At 43.8% G+C, this 22,655-nt stretch overlaps 1 protein-coding gene across 1 annotated transcript in view; it reads right to left on the bottom strand.

The window, feature by feature from the left end:
- Positions 1 to 1,396: 1,396 nt before the first annotated feature.
- The window catches only part of LOC126162187 (homocysteine S-methyltransferase YbgG-like), an 82,001-nt gene continuing 60,742 nt past the window's right edge, over positions 1,397 to 22,655 (bottom strand). Inside the window, exons 5-6 of the mRNA XM_049918514.1 lie at positions 15,862 to 16,079; positions 1,397 to 1,689 (exon numbers count right to left, since the gene is read on the bottom strand). Coding sequence (XP_049774471.1) covers positions 1,503 to 1,689; positions 15,862 to 16,079 — 405 coding nt within the window. The 3' untranslated portion in view covers positions 1,397 to 1,502. The remainder of the gene's footprint in view (positions 1,690 to 15,861; positions 16,080 to 22,655) is intronic.

The following is a 22,655-nucleotide window of genomic DNA, read 5'->3' as shown; positions in this document are numbered from 1 at the left end:
TTAACTTCACTATGGAAGTGGAAAAAGATGGCACTTTACCTTTTCTTGATGTTTTGGTACGAAGGAGAGCAGATGGAACCTTGGGACACAGCGTATACCGCAAGCCAACGCATACAGATCTATATTTGCAGGCCAGAAGCTGCCATCATCCAGCACAGTGCGGTAGTGCATTACGTACGCTAGTTCATAGAGCGCGTGTGGTATCTGACTCTGAAAGCCTGCCGAGTGAGATGCAACATTTGAAGACAGTCTTCCGTCAAAACGGTTATTTTGAGAGACAGATACGTAGTGCATTCAGGCCCAAGCGAATTCAACCTATGGAAGATACGAAGACACCCACCACCTTGCCGTACTTTGGTGCCATGTCGTCAAGAATCGGAAGAGTCCTCGAAAGATATCACATCAAGTGTGTTTTCCGACCATCTGCAAATCTGAGGAACCTGTTAGGTTCGGTTAAGGATGATCTCGGTCTGAGGAAACGTGGTGTGTACAAGATTCCTTGTCAGTGTGGGGCGGCATATATATCTCAGACATGTCGCACAGTACAAGAACGTTGCGATCAACATCAGCGTCATACACGCCTACGCCAACCGGAGAAGTCGGCAATTGCAGAACACTGTCTGAACACAGGACATCACATGATTTATGAAAAGACGGTAGTTTTATCCCTAGCACCCTCTTTCTGAGATTGCGTCATTAAGGAAGCAAAACATATCCGTACAGCTGATAACCTTATCAACAGGGATGCGGGGTTTCAATTGAGTACAGCCTGGAACCCTGCACTGGCTCCTGATAAATCACGAGGAGAAAGCAAAGAGCTTTCAATAATAGACCCGTCATAACTTCGGCAGCATGTTAGTAAACACAGCGTCAGCGCACGCGCAGAACGGCCGCTCTGCGTCTCCCGGCAGAGGGCGTTTGAGTCTGGCGCCATCTATCTGCGTGGTTCCCGCGCCTGCGCAATCTTCACGCGCGTGCTCTATATACAGTGGCGTCGACATGCGGATCTTTTCAGTCGTACCTAGCCACCAGCGAGGTTCAACCACCTGATGATGTCGGACGGTTGCTCCGAGGAAATATTGTGGGATCTGCACAGCGTCATCCGGTAGCACACCCGTGAAGACTATTTACAACATATCCGCCGGGAAAGCCTGAAGAGTCACAAATCTTGAATGAATTGGAAACCTCTAAAAGGGTGTACTTTTTTCCGGCAGGGTATTTTATTTCTTAGTTTTAGGCAAATCATTTCACAAAGCATTTTACCGATATTTTTTCCCATTTTTATTTTAGTTCTGACGATTGTTCATAAGAGCGTAAATGGTGAGTTGTCTAAAGTTCACCGTATACGATCAAAATAATTGTGAATAAAAGAGATAAATAAAAAAGGATCATTAGCTGCTTTTTAGAGTAAAGTTTTAATTTTGAGAAATACAGAACACGTTTTCCAGCACGGTATGTAAACGAAAGACAGTAGACGTTAGACGAGGCAGCGGACGGCCGCCTCAGGCGTGGCCGTTGGCGGCGGTGCCGGTGGCGGCGCGCCCCGCCTGCCACTTCTTCACCTCGGCGCGGATGCGGCTCACGTCCTGGTCGGTGGTGCGGCAGCAGCCGCCCACGTAGCGCACGCCCAGGGACAGCCAGTCGCGCACGTACGTCTCCACCGGCTTGCAGTTGTCGACGTCCACCCACCTACAAGCACAGCCTTCGTTAGCACTTTCAACACAAAGACCTTTTGATGAATGACAGCCGCGCGGTTAGACGCGCCCTATCACAAATTGCGCGGCCGCTCACGCTGGATGTCCGAGTCCTCTCTCGGGCATGTAAGTTAGTTTAAGTTAGTTTGGCGTAAGTTAGTTTAAATAGAGTGCAAGTCTAGGGACCGATGATCTCAGAAGTTTGGTCCCTTAAGAATTCACACACGTTTGAAGATTAGATGAATGACACCGATTCAGAGAACCCCCCCCCCCTCTCTCTCTCTCTGTCTCTCTCTCTCTCTCTCTATATGTATATATATATATATATACCCTACTGGCCATTAAAATTGCTACACCAAGAAGAAATGCAGGTGATAAACGTGTGTTCATTGGACAAATATATTATACTAGAACTCACATGTGATTACATTTTCACGCAATTTAGGTGCATACGTCCTGAGAAATCAGTACCGACTACAACCACCTCTGGCTGTAATTACGGCCTTGATACGCCTGCGCATAAAGTCAAACAGAGCTTGGTTGGTGTGTACAGGTACAGCTGCCCATGCAGCTTCAACACGATACCACAGTTCATCAAGAGTAGTGACAGGCGTATTGTGACGAGCCAGTTGCTCGGCCGCCATTGACCAGACGTTTTCAGTTGGTGAGAGATCTGGAGAATGTGCTGGCCAGGGCAGCAGTCGAACATTTTCTGTATCCAGAAAGGGCCGTACAGGACCTGCAACATGCGGTCGTGCATTATTCTGCTGAAATGTAGGGTTTCGCAGCGATCGAATGAAGGGTAGGGCCACGGGTCGTAACACATTTGAAATGTAACGTCCTCTGTTCAAAGTGCCGTCAATGCGAACAAGAGGTGACCGAGACGTGTAACCAATAGCACCCCATACCATCACGCCTGGTGATACGCCATTATGGCGACGACGAATACACGCTTCCAATGTGCGTTCACCGCGATGTCGCCAAACACGGATGCGACCATCATGATGCTGTAAACAGAACCTGGATTCATCCGAAAAAATGACGTTTTGCCATTCGTGCGCCCAGGCTCGTCGTTGAGTACACCATCGCAGGCGCTCCTGTCTGTGATGCAGCGTCAAGGGTAACCGCAGCCATGGTCTCCAAGCTGATAGTCCATGCTGCTCCAAACGTCGTCGAACTGTTCGTGCAGACGGTTGTTTTCTTGCAAACGTCCCCATCTGCTGACTCAGGGATAGAGACGTGGCTTCTCGATCCGTTACAGACATGCGGATAAGATGTCTGTCATCTCAACTGCTAGTGATACGAGGCCGTTGGGATCCATCACGGCGTTCCGTATTACCATCCTGAACCCACCGATTCCATATTCTGCTAACAGTCATTGGATCTCGACCAACGCGAGCAGCAATGTCGCGATACGATAAACCGCAATCGCGATGGGCTACACTTTTTTTTTTCACTATCTGCTTATATTTTATGACCCACCGTCTAATTTCTTATGGTGGGTCGTATATTGCCACTTAGCCGCTGTGACTGGGTCCGGGGTCCGCAGTGACTGAAAGTAACACCACACCGGCTCCCGTCCCCACTCACACCGTTGCCCGTGTCCCGCCACGTGGAGGCGGGCTCTGTTTAGATCCATTTGATATCTTTTTTTTTTGTGCAGCATTAGAAAAACGTATAAGTAATACAAAATCAAGTAAGATATTAATAAACAAAACGAAATTAAATATTTAGAAAGAAGGAAGGAAGAGAACTGAATAGAGAAGTTTGGATGTACCGTGCACTATTCAGTGTCCCCTCGACGATCACCAGTGGTGTACGGCCAGTGTAGGAGATCGCTCCCCACACCATGATGCCGGGTGTTGGCCCTGTGTGCCTCGGTCGTATGCAGTCCTGATTGTGGCGCTCACCTGCATGGCGCCAAACACGCATACGACCATCATTGGCACCAAGGCAGAAGCGACTCTCATCGCTGAAGACGACACGTCTCCATTCGTCCCTCCATTCACGCCTGTCGCGACACCACTGGAGGCGGGCTGCACGATGTTGGGGCGTGAGCGGAAGACGGCCTAACGGTGTGCGGGACCGTAGCCCAGCTTCATGGAGACGGTTGCGAATGGTCCTCGCCGATACCCCAGGAGCAACAGTGTCCCTAATTTGCTGGGAAGTGGCGGTGCGGTCCCCTACGGCACTGCGTAGGATCCTACGGTCTTGGCGTGCATCCGTGCGTCGCTGCGGTCCGGTCCCAGGTCGACGGGCACGTGCACCTTCCGCCGACCACTGGCGACAACATCGATGTACTGTGGAGACCTCACGCCCCACGTGTTGAGCAATTCGGCGGTACGTCCGCCCGGCCTCCCGCATGCCCACTATACGCCCTCGCTCAAAGTCCGGCAACTGCACATACGGTTCACGTCCACGCTGTCGCGGCATGCTACCAGTGTTAAAGACTGCGATGGAGCTCCGTATGCCACGGCAAACTGGCTGACACTGACGGCGGCGGTGCACAAATGCTGCGCAGCTAGCGCCATTCGACGGCCAACACCGCGGTTCCTGGTGTGTCCGCTGTGCCGTGCGTGTGATCATTGCTTGTACAGCCCTCTCGCAGTGTCCGGAGCAAGTATGGTGGGTCTGACACACCGGTGTCAATGTGTTCTTTTTTCCATTTCCAGGAGTGTATATAAGGTGCAATCTGTTTTTAGCATTGTGTGTGACTTGTGCACCTCTTGTCGGTTGTTCCACTCTATTCTTTGAATTTAACTTGGTTGACACTATGGATCATCCGCGCTGGACGCTTCAATATCTGTGATGGTGCCCTGGTCTGTATCTGTTTCTTCTTCATCACTCGTGGTGCTAATCATATCTGTGTCCCCCTGGGCATCGTGACGTCTGTTTGGACCGATTTGCCTTCGGTAGGGTCTGTTGCGCAAGTATTCTATTTGTTGGATCTTCAAGATTTCGTCCGTTAGTTTGTTGAGTTCAGTCCACCTTTCGCGTATTATGGCATGTAGTTCGTTCTGTGTGTTCAGGCGATTTATGTGTACTGTGTGTCTTATGTTCGTGCGTTGTCCGCAGAAGAAGACAGTATGTTCAGGGGAACCTTCTTCCCCGCATGTGCATCTATTAGTCTGCTGCAGACTCACGCGGTACAGGTGCGTGGGATAAGGGCCATGTCCTGTGATGAAATGTACCATACCGCGGCTGGGATCAATATGTTTTAGTTTTAGTCTTTCCCGGATGTCAGGGAAGAAGTTGTATACACGGCGGCCCTTATCGCTGTTGGCCCACTCGCTCTGCCAGGTATCCACTCGCCATGCTCTGAGTTGGCGTGTTGTCTCAATCGGTACACCAGTGATCTGCCGAACCTGGTCTATTCTCCCCATCCTAAGCCAGAACATTGCTGCGCGGTACCTGATGGTGATATCTATGGGGAAAATTCCCATGACGACACATAGTGCGTCATTTGATGTTGTGTTAAATGCCCCTGTTAGTCGAAGTAGACCACTTCTTTGGTCTCGACGTACAATGGTTCTGTTGGTTGAGAGATTTAACCTGTAGGCCCACGTACTGGCAGCAAAGCATAGTACTGACTCGAAGAGAGCGCAATGGTATGTTCGTGTCACTGACAGGGGTAGTCTGAATTGTTCCGAATTTAGCCTAGCCAGTTTGTGTAGTATCTTTTCTGCTTTGTTTGTGCATATTCGCATGTGTTCGTGGAAGTTCAATCGTTCATCAATGTATACTCCTAGATAGCGTGTGACTGCTAGTCTTTTTATGTTTGTGTCCCCGATTTTGACTATTGGGTTCCTGCGCAGGATACCCTTTAGCAATGTATAAGTTGTTTTGTTTCCTGCTATCTTTAATTTATTATCTGTGCACCATTGGGTTATTGTCCTAAGTGTTCCATTGGCTCTTTCTTCTAGCTGGGCACGGTTATTTGCTGAAACTACGACGAGTAGATCATCAGCATAAGCGACAGCTCCATCTGTCAAGATGTGCTCCTCTAGTAACAGTAGGAGCGGCTCTATAACTATGTCCCAGAAGATGGGGCCGCAGATCGACCCTTGTGGAGAGCCTTTTGTAATTCGTTTAATCACTTTCTGGTTGTCCATTTGCCAAACGACCGTTCTGTCTCTGCAGTAGTCCATGAAACTATTATACAGAGACTCCGGTACCTGCAGGTGTCTGAGCCTCTTGAACAAGGCCGGCCACCAGAGGTTGTCGAAGGCACCTGAGATGTCTACCATAATTGCAAGTGTGTATTTGGAGGGTGTGTCGTGTACTATTTGGAGTGCTCTGTTAATTGCGTCGTCTATAGATTTCCCTTCCCTGAAGCCATATTGGTGTGGTGTCAGTCCCCGTAGTGTTCGGTGTGCTTGTAGTCTTTTGCAGAGTAGTTTTTCTTGTACTTTACCGAGTGTATTGATAAGGCAAATTGGTGTGTATGACTTGGGGTCTGATGTGTCTTTGTCTGGAGCCTTTTTGATGATAACCGCCTTCGAGGTCTTCCACACTGCAGGCACACGGCCCAGCCTTAATGCATCGTTTAACAACGTTGTGAGAAACGGGATGATCTGCGGTGCAATTTGTTTTAGTACCTCAGAGTGGATACCATCCGGTCCAGGTGCGATGGGCTACAATCCGACCTTTATCAAAGTCGGAAACGTGTGGTACGCATTTTTCCTCCTTACATGAGCCATCACAACAACGTTTCACTAGGCAACGCCGGTCAACTGCTGTTTGTGCATGAGAAGTCGCTTCGAAACTTTCCTCATGTCAGCACGTTGTAGGTGTCTACACCGGCGCCAACCTTGTGTGAATGCTCTGAAAAGCTAATCATTTGCATATCACAGCATCTTCTTCCTGTCGGTTAAATTTCGCGTCTGTAGCACGTCATCTTCGTGGTGTATCAATTTCAATGGCTAGTAGTATATCACAAGATACATTCAAGGGATGGATATTCATTCCTCAATTCCAACATATGAAGACACCGACCCAAGGCAAGTGCAATACTTGATTGACTCCACAGGTGCACACCAGTGTCTGATACTGGTTGCAGTTATTTATACAGTTGGGAAAAAAATTAACACCCTCAAGTACTGCATTCAGTGTCTCCAGGGTATTACGTGTATACTGAGAGGTTCTAGTGTCAGTGATTAATTTCTCACGGTCATCGGCGAGGAAATGACACTCAGGAGGCCTGTCTGTGAACTGTTTTGACTCTGCAGGCAGTAACTGTGCTGAGTTTATAGATGAACAGCGCAACATTCATTCTAGGGTACAACCATGCCCCACCGATGAGTACGTAATTGCTGCTGACCAGCCTCCGTCATCTGTGCGTGGTCGCATTGTGGGTCTGTGGGAACGTGGATGGACGTATCTAAAGGTTACTTCACTTGTTGGGCACAGTGTATCGGTGGTGTGTCGCTGCTTTCTACAGTGGTATACGGAGCTTCCCTACACCTATATACCACGTTCTGGACGTCTGCGAAGTACAGGCACACGTCAGGAACGACTCGCTGTGCTAGCAGCGGGGGCCGCCCGAACACCATCCAGTCACGAAGTCCCAGGCAGGCTTCCTGGTCTTGGGAGCCCTCAGTTATGACTCGCAGTTATATTTGGTGTTTCTGCAATGTAAGTTATCCAGTGCTAGCTAGCTACATTGCACGGGCTGCCGTTTATCCGACAGGAAGTTGACGTGCTGCTTCAGCAGGACGATGCACGTCCACTTGTGGCTGCTACGACGCAACGCCCTCCTTGCGCTGTACGACACTGCCCTAGCCGGTGCTATTAACAAATATCTCGCCAACTGAGCATGTGCGGCACATGATAAAATAAGAGATCACTCATTCTGCAGAGTCTGCAAGAACGATTTCCAAAGTGGGACCGTTTGTCGCAGGATACAGTTCGTGACCTTTATGATGGTTTGCATGCAGGAATGCACGTCTACGTTGCCGCCAGAGGGGTGTGTACTGATGTGACTACTTCAGCACCCTTTACACCGACATGTGTTTCATTTCGATTGACTTTGTTATCATATACTCCTATAATGACGAAATACCTGTCACCTCTTTTGTCAATAAAATGACCTTGTTCTTTGGGGTGCTGCGTATTTTTCCCAGCAGTGTATAATTTGATTTGTGTGAAATGTTACTCTCTTACCCGATTACTTTTATTTCCAATCACCACCCCATACAACGTATCGAGTCAAATATGATTTTTAATTATTAATGCAATCAGCTTTAGAATAAGAAAGTTTATATGTTTCTGTTATTAAGAGGGCTAATACATAAAAAAGAAATGGGGAGAAGTATCGAAAATTTGGTAAAAGAGTATGAAATTCTAAATAGGATGAACCATGGACCTTGCTGTTGGTGGGGAGGCTTGCGTGCCTCAGCGATACAGATGGCCGTACCGTAGGTGCAACCACAACAGAGGAGTATCTGTTGAGAGGCCAGACAAACGTGTGCTTCCTGAAGAGGGGCAGCAGCCTTTTCAGTAGTTGCAGGGGGAACAGTCTGGATGGATGACTGAACTGGCCTTGTAACACTAACCAAAACGGCACTGCTATGCTGGTACTGCAAACGGCTGAAAGCAAGGGGAAACTACAGCCGTAATTTTTCCCGAGGGCATGCAGCTTTACTGTATGGTTTAATGCTGATGGCGTCCTCTTGGGTAAAATATTCCGGAGGTAAGATAGTCCCCTATTCGGATCTCCGGGCGGGGACTACTCAAGAGGACGTCGTTATCAGGAGAAAGAAAACTGGCGTTCTACGGATCGGAGCGTGGAATGTCAGATCCCTTAATAGGGCAGGTAAGTTAGAAAATTTAAAAAGGTAAATGGATAGGTTAAAGTTAGATATAGTGAGAATTAGTGAAGTTCGGTGGCAGGAGGAACAAGACTTCTGGTCAGTTGAATACAGGGTTATAAATACAAAATCAAATAGGGGTAATGCAGGAGTAGGTTTAATAATGAATAAAAGAATGGGAGTGCGGGTAAGCTACTACAAACAGCATAGTGAACGCATTATTGTGGCCAAGATAGACACGAAGCCCATGCCTACTACAGTAGTACAAGTTTATATGTCAACTAACTCTGCAGATGACGAAGAGATTGATGAAATGTATGATGAGATAGAAGAAATTATTCAGGTAGTGAAGGAAGACGAAAATTTAATAATCTTGGGTGACTGGAATTCGAGAGTAGGGAAAGGGAGAGAAGGAAACATAGAAGGTGAATATGGGTTGGGAGTAAGAAATGGAAGAGGAAGCCGTCTGGTAGAATTCTGCGCAGAGCGTAACTTAACCATAGCATGACTTAATCATAGCTAACACTTGGTTCAAGAATCATGAAAGAAGGTTGTATACATGGAAGAATCCTGGAGATACTAGAAGGTATCAGATAGATTATGTAATGGTAAGCCAGAGATTTAGGAACCAGGTTTTAAATTGTAAGACATTTCCAGGGGCAGATGTTGACTCTGACCACACTCTACTGGTTATGAATTGTAGATTAAAACTGAAGAAACTGCAAAAAGGTGGGAATTTAAGGAGATGGGACCTGGATAAACTGACTAAACCAGAGGTTGTATAGAGTTGCAGGGAGAGCATAAGGGAACAATTGACAGGAATGAGGGAAAGAAATACAGTAGAAGAAGAATGGGTAGATTTGAGGGATGAAGTAGTGAAGGCAGCAGAGGATCAAGTAGGTAAAAAGACGAGGGCTAGTAGAAATCCTTGGGTAACAGAAGAGATACTGAATGTAATTGATGAAAGGAGAAAATACAAAAATGCAGTAAATGAAGCAGGCAAAAAGGAATTCAAACGTTTCAAAAAAGAAATCTACAGGATGTGCAAAATGGCTAAGCAGGGATGGCTAGAGGACAAATGTAAGGATGTAGAGGCTTACCTCACTAGGGGTAAGATAGATACTGCCTACAGGAAAATTAAAGAGACTTTTGGAGAAAAGAGAGCCACTTGTATGAATATCAAGAGCTCAGATGGAAACCCAGTTCTAAGCAAAGAAGGGAAAGCAGAAAGGTGGAAGGAATATATAGAGGGTCTATACAAGGGCGATGTACTTGAGGACAATATTACGGAAATGGAAGAGGATGTAGATGAAGATGAAATGGGAGATACGATACTGCGTAAAGAGTCTGACAGAGCACTGGAAGACCTAAGTCTAAACAAGGCCCCGGGAGTAGACAACATTCAATTAGAACTACTGACGGTCTTGGGAGAGCCAGTCCTGACAAAACTCTACCATCTGGCGAGCAAGATATATGAGACAGGCGAAATACCGTCAGACTTCAAGAAGAATATAATAATTCCAATACCAAAGAAAGCAGGTGTTGACAGATGTGAAAATTACCGAACTGTCAGTTTAATAAGTCACAGCTGCAAAATACTAACGCGAATTCTTTACAGACGAATGGAAAAACTTGTAGAAGCCGACCTCGGAGAAGATCGGTTGGGATTCCGTAGAAATGTTGGAACACGTGAGGCACTACTGACTTTACGACTTATCTTTGAAGAAAGATTAAGGAAAGGCAAACCTACGTTTCTAGCATGTGTAGACCTAGAAAAAGCTTTTGACAATGTTGACTGGAATAATCTCTTTCAAATTCTAAAGGCGGCAGGGGTAAAATAAAGGGAGCGAAAGGCTATTTACAATTTGTACAGGAACCAGATGGCAGTTATAAGAGTCTAGGGGCATGAAAAGGAAGCAGTGGTTGGGAAGGGAGTGAGACAGGGTTGTAGCCTCTCCCCGATGTTATTCAGTCTGTGTATTGAGCAAGCAGTAAAGGAAACAGAAGAAAAATTCGGAGTAGGTATTAAAATCCATGGAGAAGAAATAAAAACTTTGATGTTCCCCGATGACATTGTAATTCTGTCAGAGACAGCAAAGGACTTGGAAGAGCATTTGAACGGAATGGACAGTGTCTTGAAAGGAGGTTATAAGATGAACATCAACAAAAGCCAAATGAGGATAATGGAATGTAGTCGAATTAAGTCGGGTGATGCTGAGGGAATTAGATTAGGAAATGAGACACTTAACGTAGTAAAGGAGTTTTGCTATTTGGGGAGCAAAATAACTGATGGTGGTCGAAGTAGAGAGGATATAAAATGTAGACTGGCAATGGCAAGGAAAGCGTTTCTGAAGAAGAGAAATTTGTTAACATCGAGTATAGACTGAAGTGTCAGGAAGTCGTTTCTGAAAGTATTTGTATGGAGTGTAGCCATGTATGGAAGTGAAACATGGGCGATAAACAGTTTGGACAAGAAGAGAATAGTAGCTTTCGAAATGTGGTGCTACAGAAGAATGCTGATGATTAGATTGGTAGATCACTTAACTAATGAGGAGGTATTGAACAGAATTGGGGAGAAGAGAAATCTGTGGCACAACTTGGCTAAAAGAAGGGATCGGTTGGTAGGAAATGTTCTGAGGCATCAAGGGATCACCAATTTAGTATTGGAGGGCAGTGTGGAGAGTAAAAATCGTAGAGGGAGACCAAAAGATGAATACACTAAACAGATTCAGAAGGATGTAGGTTGCAGCAAGTACTGGGAGATGAAGAAGTTTGCACAGGATAGAGTAACATAGAGAGCTGCATCAAACCAATCTCAGGACTGAAGACCACAACAACAACAGAAAATAGGATAGCACTGTAGTTGCCTAGTAGCTGGGCAGCTAAGGCAAAATAAATACATTTAAAACAAACCTCACCCCCTGTTACTTCCTACCAGTGGCGGATTGATCCTACTGATACCTGGACCCACGGCGTAAAGATATTATGACGTGTGACGTCATACATACTCAACAGAACACTGACAATACTTATTTTCTGAACTCGGAGAGTTTCACGATGGCGTGCAAGGATGAAGTCTTCTCGGCTTATAAGCCGCGTCATTTCGAATAAAAATCGTCGAGCTTTCGACAACTCTGTTTGCCAGCGTGACCAGCAGTAAAAATCTGCCGAGACTGGCACGTAGTTCTGGAAGCGGTGTCTGGAACGTTCCAACGGAGGACCGAGGTAACGCTTGGGCAGAAAGGCGGCTTGAGCTGGTCATGACAGCTCTTGTCTGCCGTGACACTGAGTGACGTCAGCAGACGGCAGAAATCAGAATAAACTACAACATTAACTATAGCAGTGGTACACAGTAAGACTCGGAGGCGGCCTTCGGATAACGACGGGTTGTAGCAAGTTTTGATTCTTTACGCTGGCCCCCCGCACCTCCTGACGTCACTTAGTCACACGGCGATGGTGTGCTCGCCGGCAACACCGGACACAGGAGTGGCATCACGTCGTCTTTTCAAATGTGTCCCGATTCTGCGTACAGCATCGTAACAGACGTATCCGTGTGTGGTGTGTCTGAGGAGAATCGACGCTAAATTGTATTCGTCATTGTCATAAAGGCCCAGCAGCTGGCGTGTTGGTAGTGTGTGCGATGGGGTACAGAACACGATCATCTCTGGCTCGCATCGCCAGTAATTTGGCCAGCAAACGTTGCAGTAAGTACGGTGAAACTGGTTTAAAAGTGGCATTTTCTAGATATTATTTCTTAAAAATATTAGATATCTCATGGACAATATAATATATTATTTGTCAAATAATACCGATTGGAAGGGTACTTTTTGTCATGTCAACATTAATGTGCAAATGTAATAAAATATAATCATTTTCCATTGACTTACTTGACTATATCGCTGGAAGTAGTCAGTCTAACTTAGAAGGCTGTGGTGCTCAGCTATTTATTCCTGATTTCGTGTTCGTTAAGAAGTTGGATACATTGTGTAAGCAAAAGTGGCAATATCCCACTTATATCTAGCGCTTTGTAAAAGTTGAACTGTAAAGATAAACTCTAAATGATAAAGGAAAACTTATAAATAAAAATACCCCACCATTATTATGGAAAGGCAATAAGATACGACCCATATGACTCACAAGAAATGAAAAGAGCTTTGTGGGTTACCCTTCTTCCAGAAATCATCCAATGATGGTACCACTTTGCACGGTTTTTGTCCACTGTGCGCTGATTCACGGTGCAAGTACTTTAAAGTTCAGGTACAAAACAACAATTTGTGCACAAAAGCTGCATACAATCTGCTGTGATGGAAGCTGTTACACCAGCTATTAAACCTCCTTTCCGAATGTCTCCATGGTCGGACACAAAATGGTTCAAAATGGCTCTAAGCACTATAGAACTTAACGTCTGAGTTCATCAGTCCCCTAGACTTAGAACTACTTAAACCTAACTAACCTAAGGACATCACACACATCCATGCCCGAGGCAGGATTCGAACCTGCGACCGTAGCAGCCGCGTGGTTCCGGACTGAAGTGCGTAGAACCGCTCGGCCACAGCGGCCTGCCCGGACACAAAACCTGAATGAATGTTTAAATAATGTGATTTGGAGCTGAAGGCCAAAAAATGTCTTTGTAGCAATTAAACCTCTATATCTAACTGTTTTGATACTGTGATAACGTTTAATTATGGTAGCAAGGGAAGAATAATGGTACTAGAACAAGTTGATAGCGCTCCAGGAGTCAACACTCTTCAAGCCTTCCAGCACATAGATCGATTTAGAATCATGAACGCCCAGCCAACAGCAGAAGAAACGACTGAAGAAGCAAGAGGCAGGAAAACTAGAAAGCGTCTAGACTTGTAGGACGATCGATGACAGGATACAAACAGTACTGATTATGTCCCCGGCTGCTTGTGTTAATTGGCATTCCCCCATATGTGAGTTGATATCATCTGAAATTTTGAACTTGGTTTTTTAAATATTTAGCTCATTATCTCAGGAACTATTAGAGATATCTAAATCTAATTTTACATTTAGTAATCACTCAACACGCTTTAGCTACTGAATCACCCAAATACATCTACCTCTAACAGTTCTTTGCTTACAAAGGGAAAAAGTGGAGTTTTTAAAGAACTACTGAACATAATTTAAAAAAAATTGTAATTAATTATTTGTCTCTATGGTTTGTATATGATTCAATAATCAGAAAAGGAGTTATACAATACCTACTAAAAATTTCAGGTCTCTATTTATAAAAGTTTCTGACGTAATGGGTCATCAATATTACAGTTTTAACACCGTAGGTACAGGGCGTACTCACTGCCCTTAAGAAGGTGGCTCAGTTGTATCTTTGACGCAGCTGTGGTGCTATCTTTCAACAAGATAACGCACGACCATGTGTTGCCCGTACTGTTATCATCTACATGTATACAGAAGGAGTTCGAATGTTGTCCTGACCAGCATGTTATTCAAAGCTGTTGCCCACTGCAAAGATTTGGTCATGTGTTGCCGAGGAACTGGCGCGGCAATACCAGGCGGCCCTTACGCCTGATGAACTGTAACACAGAGCTGAAGTAGCGTGGAATGACGCGATTCCCAGCCACGTTATAATCATTGTTGGTGGTAGAGATGACAGCTCTTCCTATTAAAGATCGCACCCGGTACACTCCACATCAAGGACACATTATATACTCTACACGCACAACTTGTAAAATTTCATTATTTCCTATCCTTCCTACTGTTATAATTTTAACGAGAGAAGAGATAGAAGGTACAACGAAGAGCTGCACGTTTGGTCGTGGGATCCTTTAGTAAGCGCGAGAGCATTAAGGCAATTCTCAATAAATACCAGTGACAGACGCTGGAAAAGTGACGCTGTGAATTTTGGAAAGGTTTACTGCTGAAATTCCGAGAGTGTAGTTCTCAGGAAGAGGTTGTCAACATATTTCATCCTTTTGAACACATGTCTCGAAATAATGTCGACTACAAAATCGAAGCTCATACTGAAACTTAGCGACAGTCACTCCTCCCATCGATCACTAACAAACCGAATAGGACAAACGGGAAATAATGTACCGAAGGTACTCTCCATCATGCACTGTAAAGTATCTTGTAGGGTACACGTGTAGATGTTCGTTGAGGTGACAAAAGTCATGGGATACCGATATGCACATACACAGATGGTGGTAGTATCGCGTACACAAGGTACAGAGGGACATTGCATTGGCGGAGCTTTCATTTGTACTCGTGTGATTCATGTGAAAAGGTTTCCAACGTGGTTATGGCCGCACAACGAGAATTAACTGACTTTAATGCGGAATGGTTACTTTGAGCTAGACGCTTGGGACAGTACATTTAGGAAATACTTAAGGAGTTCAATATTCTGAGATTCACAGTGTCAAGAATGTGCCGGGAATAACACATTTCAAGCATTACCTCTCACTGCGGACAATGCAAGTCTGATGGCCTTCATTTAACGGCCGAGCGCAGCGACATCTACTTAAAGTTGTCAGTGCTAACAGACAAGCAACACTGCTTGAAATAACCGTAGAATACAACGTGGGACGTACGACGATCGTATCCGTTATGATGTGTGGCTAAATTTGGTGTTGATGGGCTGTGGCAGCGGACTATTGACATCGCCTGGAGCGCCTCTCCTGGGCTCGAAACCATATCAGTTAGACACTAGACGACTGGAAAACCATGGCCTGGCCAAATGAGTCCCGGTTTGAGTTGATATGAGCTGATTATAGGGTTCGAGTGTGGTGCAGACCCCACGAAGCCATGGACGCAAGTTGTCAACAGGGCACTCTGCATGCTTGTGGTGGCTTCATAATGGTGTGGTCTGTGTTTACATGCAGTAGACCGGATCCTCTGGTCCAAGTGAACCTATCATTGACTGGCGAATGGTTGTATTCGGCTACTTGTAGTCCATCTGCAGCCTTTCATAGACCTCATGTTCCCAAACAATGACAGAACTATCACTGGTACACAATTATTTGCGACTGGTCTGGACAATTCGAGCGAATGGTTTGGCCACCCAGATTGTCCGACATGAATTCCACCGAACATTTATGGGACATAATGGAGAGGTCAGCTCGTGCACAAAGTCCTGCACGGGCAACACTTTCGCAATTATGGGTGGCTGTAGAAGCAGCAGGGCTCAATGTTTCTGCAGGGGACTCCCAACGACTCGTAGAGCCCGTGCCACGTCCAGTTGCTGCACTAGCTGGGCAAAACGAGGCCCGACATGATATTAGGATGCATCCCATGAATTTTGTCTCCACAGTTTACAATATATTTTTAACCTGATTGTCCTTAACTACGGTAGAAGTTTTCACAGTGCAAGAGGTGAGACTCACGCCCCCAGCTGCGTGTCGAAGTTCTCGCCGCTGTTGGGGTAGGCGACGACGGGGATGGGGCAGGCGTCGCGGCCCTCGTTGAGGGAGGCGACCAGCGGCGCGACGAAGCGCGGCTTGAGGCAGTTGACGCCCACAGCCAGCAGCTGGCGCGGGTTGCGCTCCCAGCAGCTGCGCGCCGCCTCGCAGAAGCGCTCCCCGTGCGAGATGCGCTCCCCGTCCTGTCGCAGGACAGAACGTTTGAAATCTTTAACATTTTCCAGAAATTTTTTAATGTGTATTTCACATCTTTGGAGTGTTTACTCTTTCATAGCAAAATCGTTATCGCTACAATCGAATTCCAAGTACTAGGTGAAGTACCAAGAAGTTACAAAGATAATTTTCACACTCCTGTTAGTGGGAATATTGTGGTCAATGTAGTACCTGTCTGTCAAAGACTTGCATCTGATGCTCCGCTGGAACGATACACAGGTGGCAAGACACATAATGCAAAAGAAAATTTGCATGGTGTCATTTGGACTAAGTAACCCAGTGACGTTTCCGAGTCTAAGAGGGAAATGCATTTAGGTCATGTAGAAGCTGTTTCTCAGTTCAGTACGGGATGTTTCAAGACTGAAGAGAGCAGGAGTCTCAGCACTCCTTTACCATTATTCTCTCAGAAGAAGATCTGCTTATCTAGGGACGAATGAAGCAGACCACAAGATTCTGCCTGCAGAAAGAAAAATTCAAGAAAAAGGCAACCTCGTCCTGAAAGTACAAAAAGAAGAAGCTTTACAGGAGTAATAAGGGAAAAGTATAATGCTGGTCAACTTAAATGGGTATGTGTCTTGCACTAGCATTAACATTTAATAAAATTTTAAAGTCCATTTCCCCTTGAGTTTGTTTTACTAAGTGCATTGTCAACTTTTTGTATCCTAAATATTAGGCAATTTTATAGGAAGCACTGTATGCTTACTTCTGTGCATTAATATTAGCGAAAATTTAATTTATCTCAGACTTGGTGGCAAATTAAAACTGTGTACCAGACCGAGACTCGAACTCCCGAGTTCGAATCTCTGTCCGGCACACAGTTTTAATCTGCTAGGAAGCTTCATATCAGCGCACACTCGACTGCAGAGTGAAAATTTCATTCTGTAATTTATCTATTCTACTATCACATTTATGTACCGATTATTAAAGAGTGGCCGAGCGGTTCTAGGCGCTTCAGTCCGGAACCGCGCGACTGCTACGGTCGCAGGTTCGAATCCTGCCTCGGGCATGGATGTGTGTAACGTCCTTAGGTTACTTCGGTTTAAGTAGTTCTAAGTTCTGGGGGATTGATGACCTCAGATGTTAAGCCCCATAGTGCTCAGAGCCATTTGAACCATTTGATTATTAAAGAAAATTTAAGTTCGAAGTTTAAAAAAAAATTACTGAAAGTAAATTAATAACACTTCCCATAAAAACGAATGCTCTGAAATTCTTCTAGATTCTAAAAATACGTCCTTTACGTATACTTCCTCGTCATTTCGTGTTTAAATGCCTTTTTAAAGTAGAGGCAAGATTTTTTTTTTTTAAAATAGCGAACTGTTGAACCTAAAAAGTCTTGAATGTGAAACTGAAGAGTACCACAAGTTGGTTTTCAATAACACCATTAAAAATAATATTAAAAGTTCAAAACTGAGAAGTCAATGAAGTTCCGGATTTTGAAACTTCCATTTTTCTACGTCTATACGTGAGAGACATGATTTTAAAATTGGTTTGAAATCGGCAAAATAGAAGAAAACATTTTGGATGGAGTCTCCCCTTAAGGGAATCTGCACGTCATGAGGGCTCAAAAAAGTGAAATTTGGGCTTTGTTCTTTATTTAATAAAACTTTGCAATTCTTCTTGATTCTAAAAATTTGTGCTTTACGTATACTTCCTAGTCATTTCGTGTTTAAATGCCTTTTGAAAGCAGAGCAAGGTGCTTTTTTTTTCTAAATCGCGAACTGTTACACTACTATCAGACACAAGACGTTAGCTATTATGCCTTTTCATTTAATTTTTGGGCCGGCCGATGTGGCCAAGCGGTTCTAGGCGCTTCAGTCCGGAACCGCGCGACCGCTACGGTCGCAGGTTCGAATCCTGCCTCGGGCATGGTTGTGTGTGATGTCCTTAGGTTAGTTAGGTTTAAATAGTTCTAAGTTCTAGGGGACTGATGACCTCAGCAGTTGAGTCCCATAGTGCTCAGAGCCATTTGAACCATTTTTTAATTTTGGCGACGACGTTTCCATAGCAACTCGTTTATGTATTATCCTTGAAGAACATATCGACGGTACTACAAGCAGGGATGTATTGCGGTCAATCTGCCTGTCGATATAAGTAATTTACTTCAGTTTACTTACACTTTTCGCGCGCAGTTGGTTGTAAATTTGGTTTTGTGACTTTTTGAGGCGTATTTCATCGCTTTCATGTCGCAAAATGTCAAAAACAAAGAAGTTAAATTGCAGTCGTAAATTTTACGATGATTAACACGAGAGTGTTGTTGCAAATCGTATTAAAAAAGAAGAATTTGTTATGCCACAGTGAAGTGACGTTAGGTCATAGTACAAGTATAATAGACGTGAAGCAAACGAACAAAAACATACACATGTAACCCCACGCCAGAAACTGTTATGACAGAACTAAACACAATATATAGAGATTTTCATGGTTCTGACCTCCTGAAAAAATGTTTACATAGCAAAATACAGAATCCAAATGAAAGTTTCAACAGTTGTACTTGAGAATAATTCCCAAAAATTGGATTTTTTGGCATGTCAGCCTTTCACATTCCTGCGGTGGAGGCCATAATATGTGTTAATTATGAAGTAGCAAGCAGATTAAAAATCATGAACAGATTAAGCGTCAAAACTGGGGACAACATGAAAAATGGCCTTCTAGGAGTGGATAGGCAGTGTGTTGGTGAAACTGAAAAACTTGCTGGAAGCATGACAAAGGAGGCCACATTAACAAAGAAAAAAAACAGAACTAAAGAAGATTAAAAGTACACTCGCAATCGAGCTGGAGTATTTTGACGTGTTATCACTGAGAACAAAATGACATGCAAATCTTAAATTTCAGTTTACTGTAATCATCGTCTTTGCATACTTAGATATCATTATCTCAACCAATAATAAAGCTACAAAAACAGAAACAGAACCAGAGTATTCAATAATATATTACTTTTTTTAAGCTGTAGTGTTCCATATTTTCTTACATTATTAGGAGAAAAAACTGACTTCTAAAATACATATTTTAAAAAACAAAAAATTTATAATTAAAAGAATAAAATGTGTTTTGAGCTTTTATTCTGAAGAGGATGGAAGAACAGAGCACCTAAAATAAAAATTACACGTAATTCAGCAGTAAGATAAAAATCAATTTTCATTCCATTATTAATCCCATAGTTTTTAACTTTTTGTCACGTAGAGGTCATAGTACTCTAATTATTTGGTTAAAGTTTCATTTCAGTATTTACTGAAGCTTTTATATAATAATAATAAAACAACACACCATGTCGTCCAGGTCCTCTTAAAATAGTGTAGGAAGCCTGCGACCGAAGTGTGAACTGTGAGGATTTCTTGAACACTGTTGTAATGGGTCTCTTAAAAGCAACAGATTTCTTGTTGTTAAAAATTTATATTTGACGTATTTTGGGCTTCTGAGAATAAGTTAAGGCCGAAACGGGCCAAATTATAAATTTTGTTTTCAAATTTCACAAATATGTCAGTTTAAGATCTTTGGTTTTCTGCTTAGAAAACTGACAAGTTGAATATCCAAGCAAGGTATCTTTCTGCATTCAGGAGATCAGTACGGTTTAGGGTCCCGGTACAATGTATTTCCAGGGAACTGAAGGTTCATATGAAATTCTGAACCGCTCATTTCCTATTTTATGCCAGTGGCCTTATCACAGAGGTAACCCCGGTTCCTGTCAGATCACCGAAGTTAAGAGCTGTCGGACTTGCTTGCACTTGGTTGGGTGACCGTCCGGGCTGCCGAGTGATGTTGGAAAGCGGGGCGCACTCAGCCCTTGAGAAGCCAATTGAGGAGCTACCTGATTGAGAAGTACGGACAACGGTCGGGAGAGCGGTGTGCTGACCATATACCCCTCCATATCCGCATCCACTGACGCCTATCGGCTGAGGGTAACACGATGGTCGGTCGGCACCGTTGGGCCTTCCAAGGCCTGTTCGGGTGAAGTTTTTTTTTTTCTCATTTCCTATTTTAAAAGAAAGTATCTCGCTCGTTGCATCTAGCTCGATGTTATAACTTTTGTTGCACAAGTGATTTGTTTTCTTTTATACAAAGCATATGAACATAATTGAAGACGTTTTATTTTATATTTTTCGACAGTTTCAAATTATAGCATCAGTTCTCACGTTTTTCTTTTTGCCCTTTACTCTTCAGAGTTGGAGTTATACAGTACATCCTTACGCCTTTAGTTCTAAATAAACTGAAAGTGCTGAACATATTGTGAAAGACATCATTATTATAGCTGGCGCAAATTACAAAAGTGATAGAGAGCTAGTTGTTTATATGACAGCTACTGCAACAACAACCAGGGTATTGGTCGCAATGCTGTGTTCGCCACTGCGCTCTGGTCCCTCATGTACGAGTCACCACATCCATTTGACATCTACAACGTAACTGTTATGATTCGTTCTCACTGTGACCTCCATTTCTCACAAGGAAACGTTGTCAAGTATCAAAAACGATCTTGAAACTAGCTGGGTATGTAGAGGGAGCAGAATCGTGCAATACGCTTTTTTGTATGTGCCGAATTTCACTTTTAAGGGATACAACACACCCCGAAAGGTAATTTGGCATTTTAGGTTTAGAGAGAATGGGTGAAATGAAATGTCGTGTGGCTAGGGCCTCCGTCGGGTAGACCGGTCGCCTGGTGCAAGTCTTTTTAGTTGACGTCACTTCGACGACTTGCGTGTCGATGGGAATGAGATGATGATGAAGACAACACAACACTCAGTTCCTGAGCGGAGAAAATCTCCGACCCAGTCGGGAATCGAAACCGGACCCATTTGCATGATATAACGTCGCGCTGACCAATCAGCTATTGAGGCAGACTTCTGAAGGGAAGAAAAACATCTTTCAAATATTTTTTGACCTAATTGGATTTACCAGATTTAGATGCTGTCACAATGACATTTGGGGCTTCAAGAAGAGATTCTCGAATTCTCTGTCCAAACTCACCACTATGGATAGGCGGGTGGTCAGTGCCAAAAAACCGTTTCGAGCGTCGTACCCATTTGATGATCACAAACGGCTCGATTGCACAGGTATAGCTGTGGAACTTATGTGGCTTCCGATGTTGGAAAGAATTTTTGTAAGAAGATTTTCAGATCTAGTTCTGTTGAAAGATTGTGACTTCAATTTGCACTTGAGAAACAAAACAATCAAGATGCAATCACTAGCATATAATTAATCCTCTTCGTCAAGGCTTACTAATGTAGTGAAATATGCATGATACAAATCATGATAATTAGTGGGTCACTCATGATAGTTTTAAATCCTGCTGAATTCTGTTTTGTTTTGTCTTTTCTGTCGTGTATATTACGTGAAGAAATTTCGTTCATTTTAATGTGGATGGTGTAAAAATACGTTTTAAGCATTTGCTTATAGTTTACCATTACTGTAATTATTTTCTGTCATAATAATGAGTTACTTATTATTTTCAGTTAAAAAATACACATGTGAAACGTAAACGAAAAAACAAAAGAAACTTGATTGTAAAACATAAAATAACAATTTAAAGCATAAAGCAAATATAATTAAAATAAATAATTAGAACAGTAATGAACGTTTAGGTATTCTAACCAGGTACGTTGAAAATACTCCGACAGCACATTGTGTACAGCTTCTTTTCCAAAAATAGTATTTCAGAAACCAGCTTTATTACACAGGGAATGTGTTGTGACAAATGCAAGATGTATATTCGCATTTCCTATTGCTCGGCATCCTAACACATATATGTACAGTATTAAAACCAAATGAAAATGTGTAGTTTGATGTGTATGGTATCTTAGATGATGTGAAAAAACTGTGTTCTAGATGCACGGTACACTTCAAGATGACAGAAGTCTGAGGCATGTTGTAAATGCGAACCGACCACTGGCCATCGCAGAAGTCAGCATGATGCAACAGCGCTACGAAGCAGCCGGCCGCCGCTTCAGTATACGAAGGTTGCTGCCGATAATGCACTGTCAGAAGTAGAGGAGGCGTAACATGTTTGTTCGTTTTTAATAATTCCCAAGTGATTTGCACGAGAGAGATTGACAGCTCACGTACAGGCCCCCGACAATCCAGATGTAGGTCTTAGTCTGTCTATATACAGACATCGTGCGAGTTGGTTCGTCGCAAGGCGATCGGGCTTAGCAAGGCTTGGGCGAGAGTGGAGTAATTGCCTGGCGTAACCAGATTTTCTGTGGAATGGGCTTAAGAGTGCCATCAGAAAGATTTTTGAGCGGAGACTACCGTGAATTCTCATAGCTGCGAGAGTTTTCCCTTCCCAAGGCCTATCTTCGAATGTCTAAGCTATTATGAATTTTCATAGTAGTAGTTAAGCCACAGAATTGGCGAAAAACTGCCAGGGGTGATCTTTTCTTAGATTTTTAGTGTTGGGTCGATTATAGTGAACTGCGGTAAATTTAGGCTGTGAAGGCACAGCTGGAACAAAGTGTTGATGCGATAATAATCACTGAATTTGTGGTGATATCGGAGCTATATGATTTTTTTATCCTCGGTGTATTGTTAGTGACTTACTGACCGCCCAGAGGTAA

Source organism: Schistocerca cancellata, chromosome 2, assembly GCF_023864275.1.
Source record: "Schistocerca cancellata isolate TAMUIC-IGC-003103 chromosome 2, iqSchCanc2.1, whole genome shotgun sequence".
In the NCBI taxonomy this organism is placed as follows: domain Eukaryota; kingdom Metazoa; phylum Arthropoda; class Insecta; order Orthoptera; family Acrididae; genus Schistocerca; species Schistocerca cancellata.
Note: the sequence above shows the minus strand (reverse complement) of the source record. Positions and strands in the feature narration are given on the sequence as shown.